Source organism: Populus trichocarpa, chromosome 16 (assembly GCF_000002775.5).
Source record: "Populus trichocarpa isolate Nisqually-1 chromosome 16, P.trichocarpa_v4.1, whole genome shotgun sequence".
NCBI classification, from domain to species: domain Eukaryota; kingdom Viridiplantae; phylum Streptophyta; class Magnoliopsida; order Malpighiales; family Salicaceae; genus Populus; species Populus trichocarpa.
Window position 1 is genome coordinate 2888341 of NC_037300.2, and position 22499 is coordinate 2910839.

The following is a 22499-nucleotide window of genomic DNA, read 5'->3' on the forward strand; positions in this document are numbered from 1 at the left end:
AATGACTGATTTGCCAGTGAACATATGATAATTATCAAACTACCTATTACTAAAAGGCAGTTAATAATGAAAATTAGTAAAGAGATTATATACAAACATGAAAAATCAACTCTAACTATGACGTAAAGTTATTTTGCACAAATCCGTTCTATACGGGGACTATAGATTAAAATCCCCCTCTATGGGTAATACAATTGTTTCAAATGAACAATAATAACGAATGCAAAAGATGGACTTCAATCTCAGGCTGTTCTTGAAAAAAAAAACCAATTTTATAGGAAATGAACCTCAATCATAATTGGTTTGCACTGTCAGATCCTGTACTCCCAGATCATGGTACAAACCATGCACCCATTGTAATATTGGGCGGTCGTCCACCCCCTCCTTCACCTATTAACAACATCCAAGAAACAAAATTGTGTTACCAGTCTTTAAACAACCAGAAAGTAGAACTTCAAAAGTATAACAAAGGACGCCACCTGCCACATCAAAAATGACAGCAAATAAGCCAAACTTTCAGTGATGTACCTGAAGTGAAATTGAGCCAATAACATGACCAGGCACCAATTCCCAAAACCGAGCTTCAGAAACTTCAGCAACATCTTCACGGGCAGAAACCTAGCCAGAAAAGGGAATTATATGTAATGATAAATAAATTCAGCCAAAATGTATTGTATAAGAATCGGCTCTTCAAAATGTTGGAAACATCCTAACTATTTGAAAATTCACACTCGGATCATAGCAAATGAATGAAAGCCTTTATGGGAGCTTACCTGTCTCAAGCATTTGCTCAATGCTGAAGATGGAATGCTAGGTGGTGCCATTTGAAGCAAGATGCCACCCGTGGCTTTAAATAGTGGTAGGACAAGCATAACAACAGCAGCAGAAACCAGCCCCAAACATAAAACTTCAGCATTTTCAACCCTGTAATTTGTAAAACAGAAATTAAAAACAAAAGAGGTAAACAGGGGAGATTGCAGTGAAAAAACAAAGATGAAGCAAAGTACCCAAGGGACAAAAACCAGGATGCCAATATCAAGCCTGCACTGAGAAACAAAAAGAGTAAATCAGCCAATCATGGATATATGAAATATGCAAGTAAATAAAAAAGGAACATGCTTTTGCAAAGAAAAATAAGTACACACACAGACTCAGAGAGCATACCTGCGAATTGAATCTGCAATAACATGCAAGCATACTGAATGGAAATTCATATCTTCTGCTTTTCTGTAGACTGCATGCAAAATATAAATGCAACATAATCCAAAGAAAAGATAAAAATATCAAAATCTATTAAACAACTGAAGCAGTTTCTATAACAGTAACAATCATTATAACCATATGTATAATATGCCAAAAATTCCCATCAAGGATCAAATTGGAAAAGCACCATGTTTTACAGTGTACCACTCATTATACTTGAATAATGCTATTCAAATAAGCGCTAGTACATGTGAGCCTTTTCATATGGCTTAAAGCTCATAAAATGACTTCCTGTGACACATAAAAGTGCAGTAAGTGACTTACCAATATTAATGCGAGCATAATTCCTGAAGAACCAAACACCAATAAGATTCACCAATAAATTTGTCACCGCAGAAACAATCAAGTAATGCCTGTAAAAAGGGTTGCAATCTCCATGTTAAAGATGAAAAATAAAAGGATGAGCCACGAAGTGCACTGCACTAAATACATAGTAACTATCTTTTGGCAAGTATGTGCTTATCTATGATGCTGGATCCAGCATAATAAGTATACTGCTCCAGATATCTGCACAACCGACTTACTTGTGTTCAGATTCATCTTGTATGAATGCATGGAGTGCTTCCACAGCTAACGAGAATGACATGAACAAAAGAAACAGCTGTCTACACAAGCAGCAAAATCAAGAATATCTAGATGTTAGAGCAAAGAAAAGAAGTTTTAATTTTATAAAGGAATTAATTGAAGAGAGTAAAAGTAATTCTTCATCAGATACACATATTCAGTGCCAAAGAAACATCCAGGGTCAATAAAAAATCATAAGACTCGGAAGCAAAACTTTACTTCCTCTCTTTTATTTGGTGAGTATCAAAGGTAAAACCCCACCCTCTTCCTAAACTATCTGAGCCAAGACATAGGTCTCATTTCTCCGAGACAAAAACAAACCAAACATCAAGTGCTGAATGCATTTTTAAGATTTATGTATACATCTATATATTGAACATCTTATTGTTTTCATGCCACTCATAACTGTTCACTATGCACCACACTCCTGATGTTTCAACCCCGCAAGCTAAAGCATATAAAACACAAAACCCAATTTATCCAACTAAAGCAAACCATTAATACACCAAATATATATCAACAATAACACCTTGGATTATCATATCTCTAATAGCACCCAAAAAAAAACCAAAAACACAAAATCCTACAGGAATTTGGCATGTTACTTACAGCATTAGTAAAAGCAGCCAACACTTCAAGCCTTTTGTACCTGGCAAAGGCATTTAGCAGTTAAAATCAGTTCCTTTAAAGACAAAGATTGATCAATATCGGGAAAAATTCACACAAACATAATTACAACCAAAATAATAACTAACCCATAAGTGTAGACATGATCAGACTTTCTCCTAGAAGCAGCCATGGCAAACAACGAAAACGTTAAAAGCCCACATCCAAATGTCAAATGAAACGCATCAGATACCAAACCTGCAGCAAGACCCCATAAAACAAAAATCAATCAAAACAGTGTTCTGATTGAAAGACCTAAACCCAAAACTGACTCAATTCCTCACCGACACGGCCTGTAAAGAGTCCGATCGCCAATTCAGCAGTAGAATACGCAACATTAAGCGAAATCATCAAGAAAAGTCTTCTCATTTGTCTACTCCCAGACCTAATAACCCTAAAAATCGAAAGCACGGAATCCAAATCCGATAGTTTCCTCTTTGGGTCCTCAAAAATGGTGTCGTTTTGGTAATCAAAAGAATAATCAATCTCCGGTGGAATGTCAATGCTTGAAACGGTGCGTGAAAGCAGAGGCTTTGTTGCATCATTCGTGATGATAGAAATTGGGGTTTTGGGTTCTTGTGATTGTTGGTGAAATGAAGATTGGCGCCAATAAGCGTACCTGCGATCGCTTGTACCCAATCCAAAATCAACATCATCTGGATTTCTGGGCGTCTCCATTTTGGATAAAAAAAAATGGGGGAGCTGTAGACAAAACCGTAACTTGTTGGATTGGAGTCTGGTTTTTTATTTCAAATCAAGTTTGTGAATTCCATTGATTAGCAATCACGGACTTGAAACCCCAAGATCAGACGTTAAGAACGTTGCAGTTTGGGTTTTGAATAAAGTTTGGTTGAGGAAAAAAAAAACCTAATTTTTAGTGAATTTGAGGGGAGAGAGAGACTGCTACTTAGCAAAGTCAAAGTGAACAAGTTAGACTTGTGTTACGAGAGTATGGAAGTCTCGTCTGATCAGTCCGACAGTGGGGTCCATTTAACTAGAGTTAATCGATTTTTTTTTCTTTAACACAGTTGAAAAATATGAAGAAAAAAATTAGAGAAGAAAATCATTTTAGAGAATTGTAAAAGGTAATTGCAACTCCTAAATAAATTCTACGACTCTTTTAAAAGAATAGCTAAGGTAATTTTAAAATTTAAATTTAAAAAACAATTATTCTCATACAACAATAAATGATTTATTTTTATATAAACTCTACATAAATGTTATATTCTTATACAAACTTTACAGGTAAAAAAACTATGTTTGAATTAAAACTATTTTGAAAAAAAATAGAATAATTTAATTAAGATAAAATCACAAGTTAGACGGCTAATTGGTCTATGGTTACGAATCAACCCTGCTAGTTCAGGTCAAGTTTTAAAATAGTGATACAGAAGGCTTCATAGTATAAGGCAATGTTGTGGTATTATCAACTCTGCGGGAACTTTGAGCCAGAAGCTCCATTCCAAACGAAAGTTTTGAGGATGATAGAGAACCATTTTCAAACAGGCGAGATAGAAGAACATGTGAACTAAGAGGAAGCCTCGCTTACAAGTTTTTATGCAATGCACAATAGTAAAGCACATTTCTGTACGTTTAGGATGGAATGTAGGATGTAGCTAACAATCAAACACAAGTTACACATTTGCAAATGAAAAAATGGCCTCTTCAAGACTCTCCGGTTGCTGAAGGATCCATCTGGTGTCATTAGACGGTTGCTTCAATGCATCGAGCAGCTGATCCCATCACATACTCAGCCTCCACCATGGATTTGAAAAATCAAAGAATGTCAATCCCAGCTATTAAACATTTTATGCTTCAATCTGTTAATCACCTCATGTGAAAAGGAAAACAGATCCCCATTCTCAGGACTGCAAATGATGATCAAGTGTATAGGCATGGGTATCAGAAGGGCTCGAGCCAGGCCTGCAAAGAAGTATCAGAAGACTTGAACAAGCATGATCGTGCTTAAATAAATAATAATTATCTAGTACGCTTAACAACCAGGATTCTACAAAGAAAGAACAAACACTATCTAGAATATTAACACCACTGAACAATAAAGAATGCTATGGAAAAGAACTTAATAGAACCTACACATTGTAAATTCCACCTCGCAAAAGCCACATTCAAATATGAGGAGCCAGAAAAGGTGTAGTGAACGAATAATATGAATTAAAGCAAACTGAAAAGAAAAGGACACTTCTGGCGCTAACTCATTTTGCAAAAAAAAAACAGAGGTTGTTCACGTAAAAATTCAGCCTTGTTCCCCAGCTAAAGATTGGCACGCAAATTTTGTCATGTCAGCTGAAAGAATAATCAAAAGATTTATGAAGAAAGAAAGAAAAGGTGTCTGTCATTCACGAATAATCAAACTCAGCCTTGTTCCCCGGCTAAAAACTCAGCCTTGTTCTGTTATTCAATATTTTCTGTTCTTCCATAAAAATTAGAAAAAATGGGAGTACTGACAACACCTAAAAGTGCCTACAAGTGCCTACCTGCCTCCAATACCACCACCACCATCATAATAATCCACAACAAACACCTCTGAAACTTACATGAACACTGTTTTATCAAATCATTGTTGCCTTCTGCCATAGCATTTACAACAGAGCAGAACAGCAAAAAACAGGTCAAGCCGCACATGTGGTTGAGACAATGGACAATCCCCACCCCCCGGGCACAACCCATGGCTGTCTGGCTTTGAGATTAGAATCCATTTTCACAGTTCACTTAAGCTTCTGATGCAAAAATGCATAATAAAGTACCTCTTGTTAATCGTGCCATAGTGAAATTTTCGGCTTCCAGCTTTAACATCTTCAATGTACTGCAACGATAGGAAATTAGATATACGAGTGACAAAAGCAAGTGCATGAAAAAACTGTGTATTGCTAAAACAAGGCTCTTACCAACTTTAAAGTAACCACCATTGATGAAAATGCCAAGGAATCCAAAGGTAAATCATCAATTGAAAAAAGTCGGCACTCCAATGACTCTGGACCAGGTGAAAAGTGGGGCTTCTTCAACTTTGCCAAGAAAATTATGTAAGTCTGCTCCAAACAACAACAACGACAACAAACTTAGAAACCTTAAGCAAGGTCATAGAAAAATCAATATGAGAAATGAGGGGCATCTCTCCCTTACTTGGCCAATACGAGGGATGTCCAATTGAGCAAAAGGTGACACGACTTCCACTTCTGCACGTGCTTCCTCCCAGGTTTCCCTGATTGCCCCTTCTGCAGCAGACTCACCAATTTCCAGGTAACCAGCTGGAAGGGTCCTATTTCAGCACAATCCAATTATCTGGGTTACCCATTATGGATAACAAAAGTATAGAAGCTAGTTAAAATGCAAAGCAGAAGGGACCAAGTAACATATGGAGAAAATTCTTTTTTTTTTCTTTTTAACTACTTGAGAGTTTCTGTTTAGAGAGAGCATGCAGTGGTTCCATTCTGTACCAAAATTACAATTTCAGTTGCATACCAGAGGCCATGTGATGGTTGGATGTTTCGCTTGCAGAGTAGGACCTTGTTATCATGCTCAATGAGGCATCCCACCACCTATTCAAACCAGTTTACAAAAGAAAACAATAATTCCATTACCTTTAAAACAAAGTAATTATTCATTGAAAGTGCAATGCCAAACAAACTGGAGAGAAAACTAAGAACATATACCGCGTTAACAAAACATGTTTAAATTATGCTTTACCAAGAATCAAATGGGATACAAACATCGCAAGGTTTTCAGATTCATGCCTACAATGTTTTTCCTTGTTTTCAGTGCTTGTTAAAGCAACCAGCAGAGTTAAAATAATCCACACACAATTCCACTATTTTATGACTCAGGGAGTCAGGGTTCAACAATTTATTCTCCCTGGAAACCTTTTTGCATATAATCTCTAGTCCACCAAAAGTTCTCTGAAGATTGCATTGTCACTTTGTCTAGCATCCACGTCACATGAATCCTTTTGTAGTGTCACATGTTTTTGATTGATAATCACAATGCTGATATATGATTGAATATTTAAATTGTTGCTGAAAGAATAATTGAAGCTAGCTAGCACATGTACGTTACATTAAATGGAGATACCTGACCAGCTGTGGTGCAAACCAGGATGCTAAAATTAATTTTAGAAGAAATATCATGATATGCAAATGAGTAAATTTTCCTCAGCAATTTCAGCAGACACATTCAATCATACAAAACAACAGAAACATACATGACAATTTTAGTTATAATAATGAATGACCGTACCATTTTAGGGTTTTGATAGGAAATTTTCTCACAAAGTGTGCAAATGGCTCTCATCTTTTCCTCGCCATCAGGTATATCATGTTTTGTCTGGCCACCACACCACTGACAGAAATTGATCTTGCGAGCACTTCCCTGAAAACAGATTTCATTAGAAAGGTATAGGATTATGTGAATGCAAGTGCCTTGAATAAGACTGGGAAAAAAAAAAAAACCCACTCGCATCAACAATCACTGATAACCTGATCAAATTGATCTAAGTCACAACATCTCTTTCTAAAATCTTGTTAAGAAACTTGAATAAGAATACAATACAAGTGATGTTCAAAGAAGGATACAATACCATATGAGCCAAGTTATTTGATTGTTCCTTTTTTGCCATGTGATTTAAACAAATAAGCAACTCAACATTTACCACCGATAAAAACAAACAAAACATAATCGAATTCCAGAACACTGAAGGCAAACTAACAAAAACAGATGCAAGAGACGGACTTTAAGCGCATAATCAAGAAAAAATGTCAATCACGAATCCCAATAATTATCCAATTTATCTACGAATTCGATAAGAGTATCAGGATTTCAACAAGAAGGAAAAAAAACTCGGAGAAACTCACAGATGACTGAACAGCAACAGATGAAGAAGAGGTTCCATCCATCTTAGACTCAGACGGAGTTGAGTGAGCACGAACAGGTCCCAAAGACCGAGTCTTTCGAGTCAAAAACATGAAAGGATTTGTGGGTCTGGTTATTGGAGAAGAACAGGATAATGGTTTGGCGGAGGTTGAGACAAAAGCATTAGTTTTAGCGGCATGTGGTGGTTTCAGTCTATAATAATAAGCCACAGAACCAAGATTCTGTATTGCTTTTAGCATTGAAAATCTCACCAATTTCTTGTCTTTGTAACAAAAATCTTGAGGTATGGTGAGAATTGTTTAGCAAGTATGAATGATTGTGTTTGGTAGGTGTTCCAAGGCGAACCCGCGTTGCCACGGTTAACTTCGGTCTGGTGTGTTTCTGAGTACAGTACAGTTACTACAATACACAGAATGAAAGATAAGAAATTTCATTTTGATCCTCCAAATATTGATTTCATTTTTCTCATGGGGAATAAATTTCGTTTGGGTTACACAATCGGTTAATGATAGTTTTTGAATTTAAAAATTCCTCATACTACTTTCTATATTTTATATCATCATTATAGTTATCGCCATTGTTAAGTTCTTTGACACGCTCACTGTATATAGTATTTTATTAATTAATACATATCTTGATCTTTAAGATTTTTATTTTTATCCTTCTATTTTATTTAAATGATATTTTTTATCCTTTTACTTTATATTAAATATTATTTAGTTTTTAAATAAATTCTTTTTCAATTAAATTCCTACTTGTCAATTCAATTCTTAAGTTTGGTTAAAAAACATTGGATTAAATATTAATTCCAAAAACTACAAGGACTAATTAAATTATTATCTTGATATATTATTAAATAAAAAATTTAAAAATTAATCGTTATTATATTCTTAAATATCTTTGATGTTACCCTAAATAACTCTTCCTCCCAAAAAACTCAATCAAACAAGGAGAATAATAACTGAGGCAGTCAATCTCTCCCCTAACCCCTACACCAAAGTGTAAATACTTCATGGTACGTACTTTTACCCCAACTCGTGGTTCTCCGATTGTCATTCATGTCCTTTCTTGATCCCTTAGAGTATTGTTGTCTAAACCATGAGGGGCCGCTACTTGAAGATGGATCTTCCTCATCAAAACCATCATGCCAACTCTACAATCCAGATGAAAAAAATTTAAAAATTACACCTTGCTGTCCAGGAATATAATTAGAATGGAAAAATAACAAAATTTGCACCCACTTAAATTTCCAATATAAAATGAATTTCAGAAAATAGACCACCAATCTGTGAAATTAGAAATGAGCTGCTCTGTCACAATCAATTCTGCAAATCATGCTGAAATAAAAGAAGCAGTCTCAGAGAGGGAAGCAGCACAACAAGATTGCAAAGTACTTCTCACTCATGAACATGTATATTCGACAAATATTTCTCAAAGAAAAAGTACTTCTGCCTCCTGTTCAGTTTTTTCTTAATTAGTTTGGGAGGAGATAACTTATCCTCCAGTGCATTCCTTTCTTTCCATATCCAAAAACTTAATATTTTTTAAAGTAGCAATGATTTGAAAATGAAATAGAAGCAAGTTTTGTTTATTAAGTAAAGCATGTGAAAGTTTGTAGCTTTCGTTGTTGATTCCTTTAAGCAGCACTTTAGTTTTTGCAAGTTCTTAACAAACAAACAAAACCCAAAGCCATGGATCAACAACCAGGATCCAAAATGAGCTGTATCTGGTACAGTATAATTTGGAATTATATCCAAGATCACCAAGAAACCAGCAATACCAAAATCATATAAATCACATGACCAAATTATTAATCTCAGCAATTTGAACGTAATATATGAACCAATTCCCTAAACTATTCAACAAAATACCAACCTACATAAAGTAATAGCAAGTTCAAGACTTCTACAATATGAAAAAGGTAAACCTGACATGACTGCACTATTTGCAAAAAGGTTATTTTTCCTCGGTTGACATTATACTGGACAGTGTTATTGGTTCCCATTATTTCAAGTAATCAAGTTTGACATTACCTGACACTCAATTCTAAAATATTTTTAAAAAATTCAAAAACAAAAGGAAAAACAAATTAAAAAATGTGTTATCAATGCATTTTGGCCATTCACATGCCAATTTTGTGATTTTTTATTATTTTATCTTGTTGATGTCTTCTCCAAAAAATCAAAAATATATTTTCGACGCATTTGCATTCATTTTGTAATTTTCAACGTCTTTTCAAAAAACTAAACTTCAAAACTATGCTTTCAACATATTTCAACCATTAACACATCCATTTTATAATTCTTAATTTCTTTTCTTATTGAATTAACGTTAGTGTTCTTTTCTTAAATAAAAAACAAAATACAAAAAAAAAGTGAAAATAAAAAACCAGAACATGGAACAAAATAGATAAGGATCTCAAGTGCAAAACAAGAAAAAAAATGAACCAAAACAAAATTGAGTTACATGGAGGCCATATAACTAAGCCAAAAGATGACAAGATTGGTGAACTATAAATAGAAGAGCAAATAGTGTGATAGAGAGAGGAGATGAAAAAAAAAAACATAAGACAAGAGCTGAAATTTGAGAACCCACAAATAAAAAAAAAACCTAACATCTCTCCCAAACAACCCAAAACCAAAAGCAAGAACCCTAGTCACATCTCAGCCTACCTCACCATATTCCTGCCAACCACCATCATTCTGGCTACCACAATAGCAACTCTAACCTTCCTCTCGTCTTTACTCGTCAATCGGCTAACTTCTCTAGCCTCCTTCATTGAAAAATACCAAAATAAAGTGAGAAAAAAAGTTGCTGGAAGAAGAAACAACAGCCAGCCGAATCTTCCCAGCATCGGATCTCACCAGACAACCAAGAACCCTAGTCACTCACCAGCCAGAGGTGACTTACACCTTGACCAGTTGGAGGAAGAAAAGGAAGTGATGCAGTTAGCCACTCTCCTCTCCCCTTCAATAATCTCAATGACATGTCGCAACCCAGGCTGTCCGAAGAAATAAAAAACATCAGGAGCAAAAAAAGCTGAAAATTTCCAGCCACCGATCTTCTCCTATGAATAACAGTGACCGACACCTCTACCACCAGGAGAAAAAAGATGAACTGGTGTAGCCTGCAGACATAGCCACTCTCCTCTCCCCCCAAGCATTAATTAAAACGACGCAACACAATCTGAGCCACCGCTGCAAAATTTTCCAGCTTTTTTTTGCCACTTCCACCTCTTGTTTCAACCACTTCCAGTTCACCTCATTCACTCCAAAAAGTTCATTTCGAACACTAAACATACTGTGAATGATAATTTTGGTTTATGGTGGTGATTTGGATGTGTATTTATGATGAAATTGTTGGGTTTGGATAAACTTTGAAATTGAGGGTGTACATAAACATTTGAATTGCTTGTGTTTATTTTTTAGTATGATGTTTTTTTTGTGGATAAACATATATTGCAATGTGTTTTCCAGTTTTTGGTTTTTGTGCATCTAGGCCAAATCCTTCAAAACTTGCATCTTGCTCATGTTTAATGTTCTAGATCCTATTTCAAATAGATGAACCCGTGACCGACACTATTTGGATAGGACCGGGGCATACAATCTTCATTCATTTAGAAAATATTGCGAGTAAATCTTGGATATAGGATAAATAAACCTTAACAAGACATTATCTATAGACTCTTCCTAGAATTTGAGTTGGGTTCAATGAGTCCAACATAAGCCCATTGGTTATGTATTAGCTCGACTTGACAAACAATTAGCACAAGTTACGATCAAGAGTCACCAGCTATAGACATGTCAATTAACCAAGTATTATCAAAATACAATAACTAGAAGTTGCCAAAGATGAACCATACCATATAATGGTTAGGCTTAAACCAATCTTCCAAGGTTTAACTAAATGTAGTGGGCCCACTATCACCCATAAATAAGACTACTGATAGATTAGGCATAACAGGCTGTTATGAATAAATGACAAGAGTAGCAATGCAACTTATTTCAAGTAGAATGTTATAGGGTGATAGTATCTTCACTTTAACATAACTAGTCTCTTACTTTGGAACTCTGAAGAGCAATTTAGGTTTTTTAAAAATCATAATACTAAGTGACGACTTTTTTTTAATATAAGACATTTTCCCCCTCACAAAAAAAAAAAAAAAACTATTTTCCTCTTTCTATGAAAGATAATGGGTTGTCGCAATATTGGAAGCAACAAATCATCAATTAACTAATGAGTGATCTTCTCTCACTTTAAACATCAAAGTTTTTTTTACCATTCCTGCGATCTCTCATCAATAAGAAAACTTCAAATGTTCTCATGGAATTCACTTAAAGACTCAACCATCTTTTAAAGGATTCTTATGCATTATAAGACTTCAAACCAATCACCCTCATTCTTCTCAATCTATTTTGTAACTTTAAACCAACCTTACACCATTAGTTCAGCTTCCTGCTCTCATGCATCAATTAGCTTTTGATCTGCTAAGAATTGCCTTATTCTCTCCCTTGACCTTTCAATGTTTTTCCCAAGATTTATACAAGATACCTCACCCATACAAAAACACCCTTCTTCAAGGAAAATCAATAGCTTCTTAACATTTGTAAATCACTCTTAGACCTTCTATTCAACTTCCTTCCCTCGTATCCTTGTAACTTGTATTCTCCCAAGCACAGCATCAGATTTTGGTTTAACAATCAATCTGTACAAATCTCACCTCCTAAAGAAACTCAACAGCAGAATACTAGAGGTTATCAAAATAGGATTTCAAGTAGGACACAAACGGGAAATTTCAGACATCGTGGGAACATATATTTTACAGTAATCAACCCTAACCCCACCCTCTGAAAAACAAAACACACACACACAAACACTGAAAGACCATATCTTAAAATAACACACATATAGCCAATCCCACTTTTGTACTGATTACAACAAAGCTTGAGAGACAAATATTCTAAATCAGCAGACTCATCAATTAAGAAAGCATGAACTCCTTGGAGATGATAAAACAATAACAGAGTATATAGCAAGTTGCCAACGTCAGGAAGGAACCTGAAATAGGTGATCTGCATAAGAACCGATATTATGCAGTAACGCTTCCTTTGCATTTAACCTACTGGACCTCCTAGAATAATTGTTGGATCTATAACTCTGCATTGAATGAACAGTTTCATTCAGCAAGAGAATATGTTCAACTTATCAAAAACAGGAGAGAATATTTTCATTTCAAACCATGCAGAAAGAGGAAAAATATAAAACTTTTTTAAGTAAATAAAGAAAAAGAAGCCAGTGATTGGACTTCTTATCAAATACGATGTGCTCAGTAGATCTATCAAAAAGTGCATAGATAGAAAATTCTAAACAGAAAAATAGATCACTAATTTGAACTTTTATAATGAATAGAACATTCTAATAAATACACGTACACCCTAACTTTTCAAAATATAAAGGTTGTCTATTAATCATAGACTTCACAACTCAATCCATAAACATAGACTATTGACAGTGATTTAGATCAACTAACCTCTCCAACCTTTATGTCATTGCTACTCCATCTATTAGCATTGGTTAGAGGGACAAGCCAAACTTGATATAGTGTAGAGACTACAATATAAATTTTTAATTTTAAGATACCATTTTGTAAAATATCATAAAAACCAAATTGCATAAAACATGATTTGAACTTTAAACCTTTTTTATTAACTAAAAAGTAACTTACCAACTCAAAAATAATAATACATGTGATGCAATTTAGTTTTGACTGGATTAGTGTTCCCGCACTACCACACTACACCATGGACCAGATCATTTTTTTTAGCATAAAAAAAAGCTCAAGAGGCATGAGAGCATTTTATCGGACCAGATCAATTATTTTAGCATAAAAAAAAGCTAGGGAGGCACAAGAGCATTTTTAAAAAGCAAATAAAAAAAATCTACAACTCGATTCAAAGAACTAACGAAGTAAAATAAGCTGGTATCATTTAATTAAATAATAAAAGAAAAGACAATGACAATTAATTGACCAGATTCAAAAAAAAAAAAAAAAAGCAGCTTTCATGAGAACTTGAAAAAAAATAACGCCAGCCAAAAGAAAAAAGGTGAAAAAGCTCAATTCCTAGCCAACTTAATGCAAAAGAATAAAATTGAAAAAAAGGGAGTAAAGTCAAACCGAGCACGCATGTCAAATCTGCAACCCAAAACATGAGACCATGACACCAATAAAAAGCAAAAAAAAAAAAGATGAAGCCCAATACACAACAAATCCAATGTAAAAAGAATGAAATTAAAAAAATCCAAAAAAACCAGCAAACTGTGTAAGCCAACAAAATTTCATGACCCGGATCATATAAATGAGATAACTTAGGACCTGTTTGGGAGTGTGGTTGCGATTGCTTTTCAAAGTGTTTTTCATGCTGAAATGCATCAAAATGATGTTTTTTCATTTTTAAAAAATCATTTTTGAGATCAGCGCATCAAAACGATCCAAAAAATAAAATAAAAAATAATTTTTAGCAAAAAAAAAAAATTGAATTCTTTGGAAACGCGGGTTGGCCCGCGTTTCCAAACGCTCCCTTAAAAAAGGGCAAATCAAGATAAATTACGAAGTACAATCCTAAAACAACTTAATGTTGAAAGGCGAAACCAAAATAATATTAATTTTTTTATATAAAAAAAAACGACCCCTAAAAAAAACTGAGTGAACTTGTACTAACCTGTCAAATCTATGGTTCAAGAGATAAGATCAGAATAACTAAATAGAAAGGAAATCGAATAGAATAAAATCATGAAATCCTAGTCTTACAAAAAAATATAACACCAACGTTAGGATGCAAATGAAAAGGAAACTTGGTGTAATAAAACCTAAAAAAACGAGGTTAACTCAGGTTAAGTTTTAAAACACGTGACTCAGGTCATGAAATGAACCCGTAAGTCAATATCATTTGCGATCATGATTCAAAATCTTGGTCACATCATCCAAATTTTCTCTCCTTAACATTTACCAACACCGTGAATGTCTATCTGATAATATCTCAATCCCTTGAACTCATTTTCCTAAATGATACAACAAAAATGCTAAATGTGAGTATCATACAAGAGCTACTAAATATGAGTATCATATAGGAGTTGTGGGTCATTTCATTGACCATTATTAAGGGTTCAAGAAGTAGGTAAACAACATGATCTACAGTGAATAGCTATCATTTGAAGAGAACAATGGTGAATATAGTATAGTCACAAGAGGTTTTGGGATTGATGAACAGGATAGCTCAATTTTTTACCCCTAATTCCTAAATATTTTTCAAAAATCCAAAAAATATGTTTTCGATGCATTTTGGCCATTCACACACCCATTTTATGATTTTTCGACTATTTTTTCCCTTATTGATGTCTTCTCGAAAAAATCATAAATTCAAAAATATATTTTCGACACATTTGCGTCCATTTTGTAATTTTCAATGTCTTTTCAAAAAATCAAAATTCAAAAATATGTTTTTGACGCATTTCATCCATTAACACATCCATTTTGTAATTTTTTATTACTTTTCTTATCGAATTAAAGATAACATTGTTTTTTAAAAAACAAATACAAAAAAAATATGAAAATCAAAATAGAGACAAAATGGACAAGGAACTAAAGTGCAAAACACAGAGAAAAAAAAAAGGACCGAAACAAATTTGAGTTACTTAGGAACCAAGTAACTAAAAAAAGAAGACCAAATTGGTAGGCCATAAATAAAATAAAAGAGTGAATAGTGCGAGAGAGGGAGGAGATAAAAAAAAGAAGAAGAAATCAAGCCTCTATAAGTGAAAAGACAGAAAAAGAGAGCTGAAATTTGATGAGCCACACACAAAAATAAACCTAACATCTTCTCTCCTGAACAACCCAAAACCAAGAACCCTAGCTACATCTCAACCTACCTCACCAAATTCAGCCAACCACCATCATTTCGGCCACCACAACAACTTCTTTAACCTTCATCTCTCCTTGTCATACAGCCAACTTTCCTAGCCTTCTCTAATCGAAAAACACCAAAAAAAAAGAGAAAAGAAGATGTCAAGAGAAGAAACAAGAGTCTGTTGAATCTTCCCAGCGTTGGATCTCACTCATCAGCTGGAGGTTACTTACACCTCCACCACCATAAGGAATCATAGGAAGTGGTGCAGCCTACGAGCATAGTCAATCTTCTCCTCTCCCCTTCAATAAGCTCAATAATGCATCGCAACCCAAGCTGTCAAGAAAAAACAGCTTTGGGAGCCAAAAAGATTGAAACTTTTTGGTCACTGATCGCCTCTAAACGATGGTGACCGACACCTTCACCACCAAGTAGATGAACCCATGATGGACACTATTTGGGTAGGATTGAGGCATACAATCTTCATTCAATCCGTAAATATTGCAAGTGAATCTTGGATACTATAGGATAAATAAACCTTCATAAGACATTATCTATGGACCCCTGTAGGATTTGGGCTAAGTTCAATGAGCTCAACATAAACTCATTGATTATTCATTAGCATGGCTTAACAGACTATTAGTCACAGGTCATGATCAGAGTCACCAACTATAGACATGTCAATTCACTTGGTATTATCAAAAGATAATAACTGTGAGTGACAAAGATGAATTAGACCATGGAATTGTTAGCTTAAACCAATTGCTCAAGTTTAACTCATTGCAGGAGACCCATTATCACTCATAAATAAGAATGTTGGTAAATCAGGCACAACAAATTGTTAGGAATAAAAGACAATTAATAAGACAGGTTATCTCAGGTCGGATGCTTTAGAGTATCCCTTATCTTAGAATTCTAAAAAACAGTTGAAGTTTTCTAGTAACTATAATACTTAGTGGCGACTTCTTTTTAATATAAAACCTTTCTCCCTCTCATAAAAAGACCACTTACCCCATCCTAGAAAAGAGAGCAAGTTGACACGATGTTAGTGCGACAAAGTTCACCAATTAGCTAATGAAAGATCTTTTCATACTCTAAACGTCTGAGGTTTCTTCTACCATTCCTGAGATCACTCATTAAGAAGAAAACTTCAAATATTCTCATGGAATTCACTTGAAGATTCAAAAGGATTATTCTGCATTGTAAGACTTCAAACCAATCACCCTCATTCTTCTTGATCTATTTTGTAACTTTAAACCAACCTTATACCATTGGTTCAGCTTCCTACCCTCATGTGTCAATTAGCTCCTAATCTGCTAAGAATTGCCTTATTCTCTCCCTTGGCCTTTCAATGTGCTTGTCTCGATATTTATACAAGATACCTCCCTTGTACAAAAACCCCTTCTTCATTTAGATAAAAGGAAAATCAATAGCTTCTTAATATTTGTAAATCACTCTTAGACCTTCTATTCAACTCCCTTCCCTCTTATCCTTGTAACTTGTATTCTCCCAGACATAGCATCAAGCTCTAGTTTATCCATCAATTTGTACAAATCTCACCTCACAAAGAAACTCAACAGCAGAAAACTAGAGGTTATCAAAATAGGATTTCAAGTAAGACACAAAGGGGAAATTTCAAACATCATGGGAACGTACATTTTACATTAACCAACCCCAACCCCACCCTTGGAAAAACAAAACACACAAACACTGAAAGACCAAATCTTAAAATAACACACATAAACCAGTCAATCCCACTTTTGTACTGCTTACAACAAAGCCTGGGAAACAAATATTCTAAATCAGCAGAATCACAATTGAGAAAGCATGAACTCCTTGGACATGATAAAACAATAAGAGTGTATATAGCAAGTGGGCAATGTCAAGAAAGAACCTGAAATAGGTGGTCTGCATAAGCACCGATATTACGCAGTAATGCTTCATTTGCATTTAACCTCCTGGACCTCCTAGAATAATTGTTGGATCTATTTCTGGATCTATGACTCTGCATTGAACAAGCAATTTCATTCAGCAAGAGAAATGTGCAATTTATCAAAAACAGGAGAGAATATTTTCATTTCACACCATGCAAAAGGGGGGGAAATATAAGACTCTTTTTAGTAAATAAAGAAAAAGAATCCATTGATTGGACTTCTTATCAAATACGATATGTTCAGTAGATCTATCAAAAAGTGCAAAGATAGGAAATTATAAACAGAAGAAAAAAATAGAGGGAATCAAACTTTTTGAGAACGTATCTTACTACTTGAATTAGACTACCAAGAACATGTTGTTTAAAAGATCATGGAAATGCGCCGAAGAACAAAACTTTTTGAAAACTTAGTGTACCAGACCAAAAGAATACACCAGTATGTTAATCGTGAGACAGGACTTTTGCAATATAAAATGGAACACCTCTTAAATTCATATTATTCACAGATTGTGGCCAAGAAAATGACTCTCCCTAAACCCTAACATTGGGAAAGAAAGGGAATTATTCAACAGATTCAGATTAATGTTTCAAACAAATGTCACTACCGAGTGCCCACACACGCTCCAAATGAAGTTCATTTAATCGTTATAATTATGTACCACAATTCGTTATTTCTTCCTTCTAAATATCAAACTTAATTTCCAGACAGAAACATAGAGGCGGTTTGTTCAGTTGATGAAATGGAGGAAAAGAAGCAATTCTGGCCAGTTTTCTAAGTAAAGCTTAAACATTTACGATATAAGTCTCTCTGGTTGCTAAGGAAAAACAAAATATGAAGCAAGATTGAATTGTATCTTTCGACATTTCTGTCTGCCAAGTTAAAACGCAAAACGTTAAGGTCTTTGGGTATCATATTTTTCCTTATAAATCAATTTTTCACACATTTTCCTTCTCAAAAGACAAAATTATTTAAAGGGCCAATCAACAAGATCAAAAACTATACCCCAATCAACAAGATCAAAAACTATACCCCAACTCATCAAAAGCACTGAATACCACACACAAAATATATATTAAAAAAAAAACCCAAATTTTAAAAAAATAAATCAAAGAATCCATTCCATATACATATGCACATATGAAGAGAAAGAGGTAGGGAGAGACACTAACAGCATCACAAAAATTGCGTCTTTTGCGTTCAAGAACAGGAGAGGAGTGAAAGAGAGCAGCTTGGAGCTGGAAAAGATTGGTTTTGGGGATTGAAAAGGCTGCTTTGGTGCCAAAACTCATCATCTTTGCAGAACAAATCCACCATGGAATTGTGAAACTCGCAGCTGCGAAACCAGTTATAGCTGCTTGTAGACGTCGGCGATTCCACTCGAAAAAAAAGTCATTTGATTATTTCACACATTCTGGGAAGATGTGGTTAAAGAGTATAAGGGTAATGGTCTTGTGGTATACTTGGTATTGGGAAGCAGTGGTTAAAAAGTTTGTTTTTTTTTCTGATTTACTTTTACCATTTGAAATGTTAGGGGGGCGTTTTTTACATGGAGGGCATTGATTTTCTATAATTAGCTTGTCTACCACGCAAAAAAATAAAAAAGTTTAGTATAGAAAATGAAAAAAAAAATCATAGTTGTTAAATTTGATTTGATAAACGGGTTTACTATAAAAACTGTGATATAGAGATTGATCCAAGTTGTATTTTAAAATAAATTAGTTTTAATTAATTCATTTAATAAGTAAATTTATGATTTGATTGACTTAATTTAATTATATTGGGTTTAGACTTGGTTACATCAATAGGTAAATTTTATAATAATTTAATAACTTAGATCTTAACAATCATAAATATAGTGTTCTTTCTTGTAAATATAATGCATTGGGTTTGTTTTTTTATTTCAAAATGTTTTTTAAAAAAATAAAAAAAATTATTTTTTTATTTTAAATTAATATTTTTTTAGTGTTTTCATAACGTTTTAATATACTGATTTCAAAAATATTTTTTAAAAAATAAAAAATATATATTATTTTAATATATTTTAAAATAAAAATTATACTTTCAAAGTATCTCGTTACATGGTAAATTTATTTCTTAAGAAAACAGAATTGCAATTAAAAATAGCACGTTGATGTTTTTAGTTCTATACAATTAGGCCACGAAATGGAAATAAAAATAAAGAACTGAATTACCAATTTATGCAGAGATAGAATTTTATCTCTTGCTCTTCTTCTTTTTATGCAAAGATAGAAATTTCGTGGAATTGAAAAAAAAGAGGCTTCTTGGATCATGACTGAATCCAATTCAAAGAATAATAATGAAAGTAATTGTTGATTTTTCCTTGGCTTTTTTTTTCAAATATAGAATTGTCTCCGATATTAAAATAAGGAGACTTGCTTAGCTCATGAATTGAAATCAAATCTATAAATAATATGGAAATGAAGGACAAGTTTTAAGCATAATTATAAGACAGGTCTCAGGAGTTGACTTAGGTGACAAGTCAAGTCAACCCAAGCTTTTTAAAATAAAAAATTGAAACAAGATAGTTTTGGTAAAAGAAAAAAAACGTCATACCGAAACGGTCAATGAATCATCAAATTGATAAAAGTCAAAGTCTTGTAAACATGGTTTGAAAAAAGAGGTATACCATCCATGCTTTGGATAAACATGTGGAGTTTTATGAAAATTGAGGATAATCATTAGCAGGATATTTATAAGGGGTTTAAAGTGTAGTTGTAATTATTTTTGAAAATATTTTTTATTTGAAAATATATTAAAATAATATTTTTTTTATTTTTTAAAAATTATTTTTGACATCAACACATTAAAATAATCTAAAAATATAAAAAAATTTATTTTTTTCTAAAATACTTTGAGATAAATGAGAGGAATTGAGGTGATTATCGAAAATTTGAAATAAACAAATGAAAATTTATTTTGAAAATTTTTATGATGCTAGTAATTAATGAATTTTTACTAGGTCATGAGTTTTATTTGATCTTTCATTTTAGTAATTAATAGGAATTCACTAATTATTATTTAAATACCATAATTTTTTTATTTTTAGGGTTATTAAAGTCTAGTTAATTTTTACATTAATAGTAACAAGTGAGATCCTATTAGAATTCTTATTATTTACTTCATGGGTCCACTTTAAATAAAAATATAAATACAAATAGGAAAGATAAATTTTATGTTAAAATATTACTTTTGAGCTATGAGTTTCTTTCTCTCTCTTTTCCATGTGTTTTTTTTTTAAAACTGGACATATACATAGCTAATAACATATCGCTAATTATTTTCTAGTGCTATAAATTTTTTTAATTTTTGTTAATTTTAACATTTACAATTAATAAAACATTATAATAATGAATATGCGTACGCTCTAACTTTCCATGAACATAGACTATTGACAGTGATTTGGATCACCTAGCCCCTCCATCCGTTTGAGGGACAAGCCAAACTTGATAAAGTGGAAAAACTAGAATATGTAATTTTAATTTTAAGATTAAAATATCTTAATTTTTTTATAAATTCAGAAGAGATTTTATATGCTTTTTAGATCCGGATTAGATCATCCTGATCATCCTTTTAAAGTCCATTTAAGAATGTGGTTGCTTTTTAAAATGTTTTTTATTTGAAAATACATCAAATAAAAATTATTTTTGATATCAGCGTATCAAAATGATATGAAAATATCAACGAAATATTAATTTAAAGCAAAATCTATAATTAGCTTGTCTACCACGCAAAAAAATAAAAAGTTTAGTATAGAAAATGAAAAAAAAATCATAGTTGTTAAATTTGATTGATAAACGGGTTTACTATAAAAACTGTGATATAGAGATTGATCCAAGTTGTATTTTAAAATAAATTAGTTTTAATTAATTCATTTAATAGTAAATTTATGATTTGATTGACTTAATTTAATTATATTGGGTTTAGACTTGGTACATCAATAGGTAAATTTTATAATAATTTAATAACTTAGATCTTAACAATCATAAATATAGTGTTCTTTCTTGTAAATATAATGCATTGGGTTTGTTTTTTTATTTCAAAATGTTTTTTAAAAAAATAAAAAAAATTATTTTTTTATTTTAAATTAATATTTTTTTAGTGTTTTCATAACGTTTTAATATACTGATTTCAAAAATATTTTTTAAAAAATAAAAAATATATATTATTTTAATATATTTTAAAATAAAAATTATACTTTCAAAGTATCTCGTTACATGGTAAATTTATTTCTTAAGAAAACAGAATTGCAATTAAAAATAGCACGTTGATGTTTTTAGTTCTATACAATTAGGCCACGAAATGGAAATAAAAATAAAGAACTGAATTACCAATTTATGCAGAGATAGAATTTTATCTCTTGCTCTTCTTCTTTTTATGCAAAGATAGAAATTTCGTGGAATTGAAAAAAAAGAGGCTTCTTGGATCATGACTGAATCCAATTCAAAGAATAATAATGAAAGTAATTGTTGATTTTTCCTTGGCTTTTTTTTTTCAAATATAGAATTGTCTCCGATATTAAAATAAGGAGACTTGCTTAGCTCATGAATTGAAATCAAATCTATAAATAATATGGAAATGAAGGACAAGTTTTAAGCATAATTATAAGACAGGTCTCAGGAGTTGACTTAGGTGACAAGTCAAGTCAACCCAAGCTTTTTAAAATAAAAAATTGAAACAAGATAGTTTTGGTAAAAGAAAAAAAACGTCATACCGAAACGGTCAATGAATCATCAAATTGATAAAAGTCAAAGTCTTGTAAACATGGTTTGAAAAAAGAGGTATACCATCCATGCTTTGGATAAACATGTGGAGTTTTATGAAAATTGAGGATAATCATTAGCAGGATATTTATAAGGGGTTTAAAGTGTAGTTGTAATTATTTTTGAAAATATTTTTTATTTGAAAATATATTAAAATAATATTTTTTTTATTTTTTAAAAATTATTTTTGACATCAACACATTAAAATAATCTAAAAATATAAAAAATTTATTTTTTTCTAAAATACTTTGAGATAAATGAGAGGAATTGAGGTGATTATCGAAAATTTGAAATAAACAAATGAAAATTTATTTTGAAAATTTTTATGATGCTAGTAATTAATGAATTTTTACTAGGTCATGAGTTTTATTTGATCTTTCATTTTAGTAATTAATAGGAATTCACTAATTATTATTTAAATACCATAATTTTTTTATTTTTAGGGTTATTAAAGTCTAGTTAATTTTTACATTAATAGTAACAAGTGAGATCCTATTAGAATTCTT

General features: G+C 32.6%; 3 protein-coding genes across 5 annotated transcripts; all 3 read right to left on the minus strand.

Moving 5' to 3' along the window:
- Nucleotides 1-31: 31 nt before the first annotated feature.
- Nucleotides 32-3431, minus strand: LOC7483971 (metal tolerance protein C2). Its single transcript, XM_002323240.4, has 10 exons — nucleotides 2778-3431; nucleotides 2583-2691; nucleotides 2437-2476; nucleotides 1788-1864; nucleotides 1528-1616; nucleotides 1165-1234; nucleotides 1008-1046; nucleotides 774-924; nucleotides 529-618; nucleotides 32-390 (listed from the first exon to the last, which is right to left on the minus strand). The coding sequence occupies exons 1-10, from the start codon at nucleotides 3169-3171 to the stop codon at nucleotides 289-291; spliced, it is 1161 nt and encodes a 386-aa protein (XP_002323276.2). The 5' UTR covers nucleotides 3172-3431; the 3' UTR covers nucleotides 32-288.
- A 574-nt stretch (nucleotides 3432-4005) lies between these two features.
- On the minus strand, nucleotides 4006-7823 carry LOC7483972 (nudix hydrolase 23, chloroplastic). The gene is made up of 7 exons (XM_002323241.4): nucleotides 7359-7823; nucleotides 6745-6876; nucleotides 5974-6050; nucleotides 5635-5770; nucleotides 5400-5540; nucleotides 5259-5317; nucleotides 4006-4416 (listed from the first exon to the last, which is right to left on the minus strand). The coding sequence occupies exons 1-7, from the start codon at nucleotides 7614-7616 to the stop codon at nucleotides 4356-4358; spliced, it is 864 nt and encodes a 287-aa protein (XP_002323277.2). The 5' UTR covers nucleotides 7617-7823; the 3' UTR covers nucleotides 4006-4355.
- Nucleotides 7824-8283: 460 nt separating this feature from the next.
- Nucleotides 8284-18677, minus strand: LOC18106128 (uncharacterized). 3 transcript variants are annotated; one of them, XR_008057585.1, is made up of 5 exons: nucleotides 18382-18677; nucleotides 17173-17283; nucleotides 12908-12987; nucleotides 12436-12534; nucleotides 8284-8530 (listed from the first exon to the last, which is right to left on the minus strand). XR_008057585.1 is itself a non-coding variant. In XM_052447821.1 (4 exons), exons 1-4 carry the CDS (start codon nucleotides 18502-18504, stop codon nucleotides 8360-8362), a joined length of 504 nt encoding a protein of 167 aa, XP_052303781.1. In that variant the 5' UTR covers nucleotides 18505-18675; the 3' UTR covers nucleotides 8288-8359. The 3 variants fall into 3 exon arrangements, 2 of the variants coding, with proteins under 2 accessions (XP_052303781.1, XP_052303782.1); XM_052447821.1 differs by lacking the exon at nucleotides 12908-12987 and having other exon boundaries at nucleotides 8288-8530; nucleotides 18382-18675; XM_052447822.1 differs by lacking the exons at nucleotides 12436-12534; nucleotides 12908-12987 and having other exon boundaries at nucleotides 8300-8530; nucleotides 18382-18669.
- Between the last annotated feature and the right edge of the window lie 3822 nt (nucleotides 18678-22499).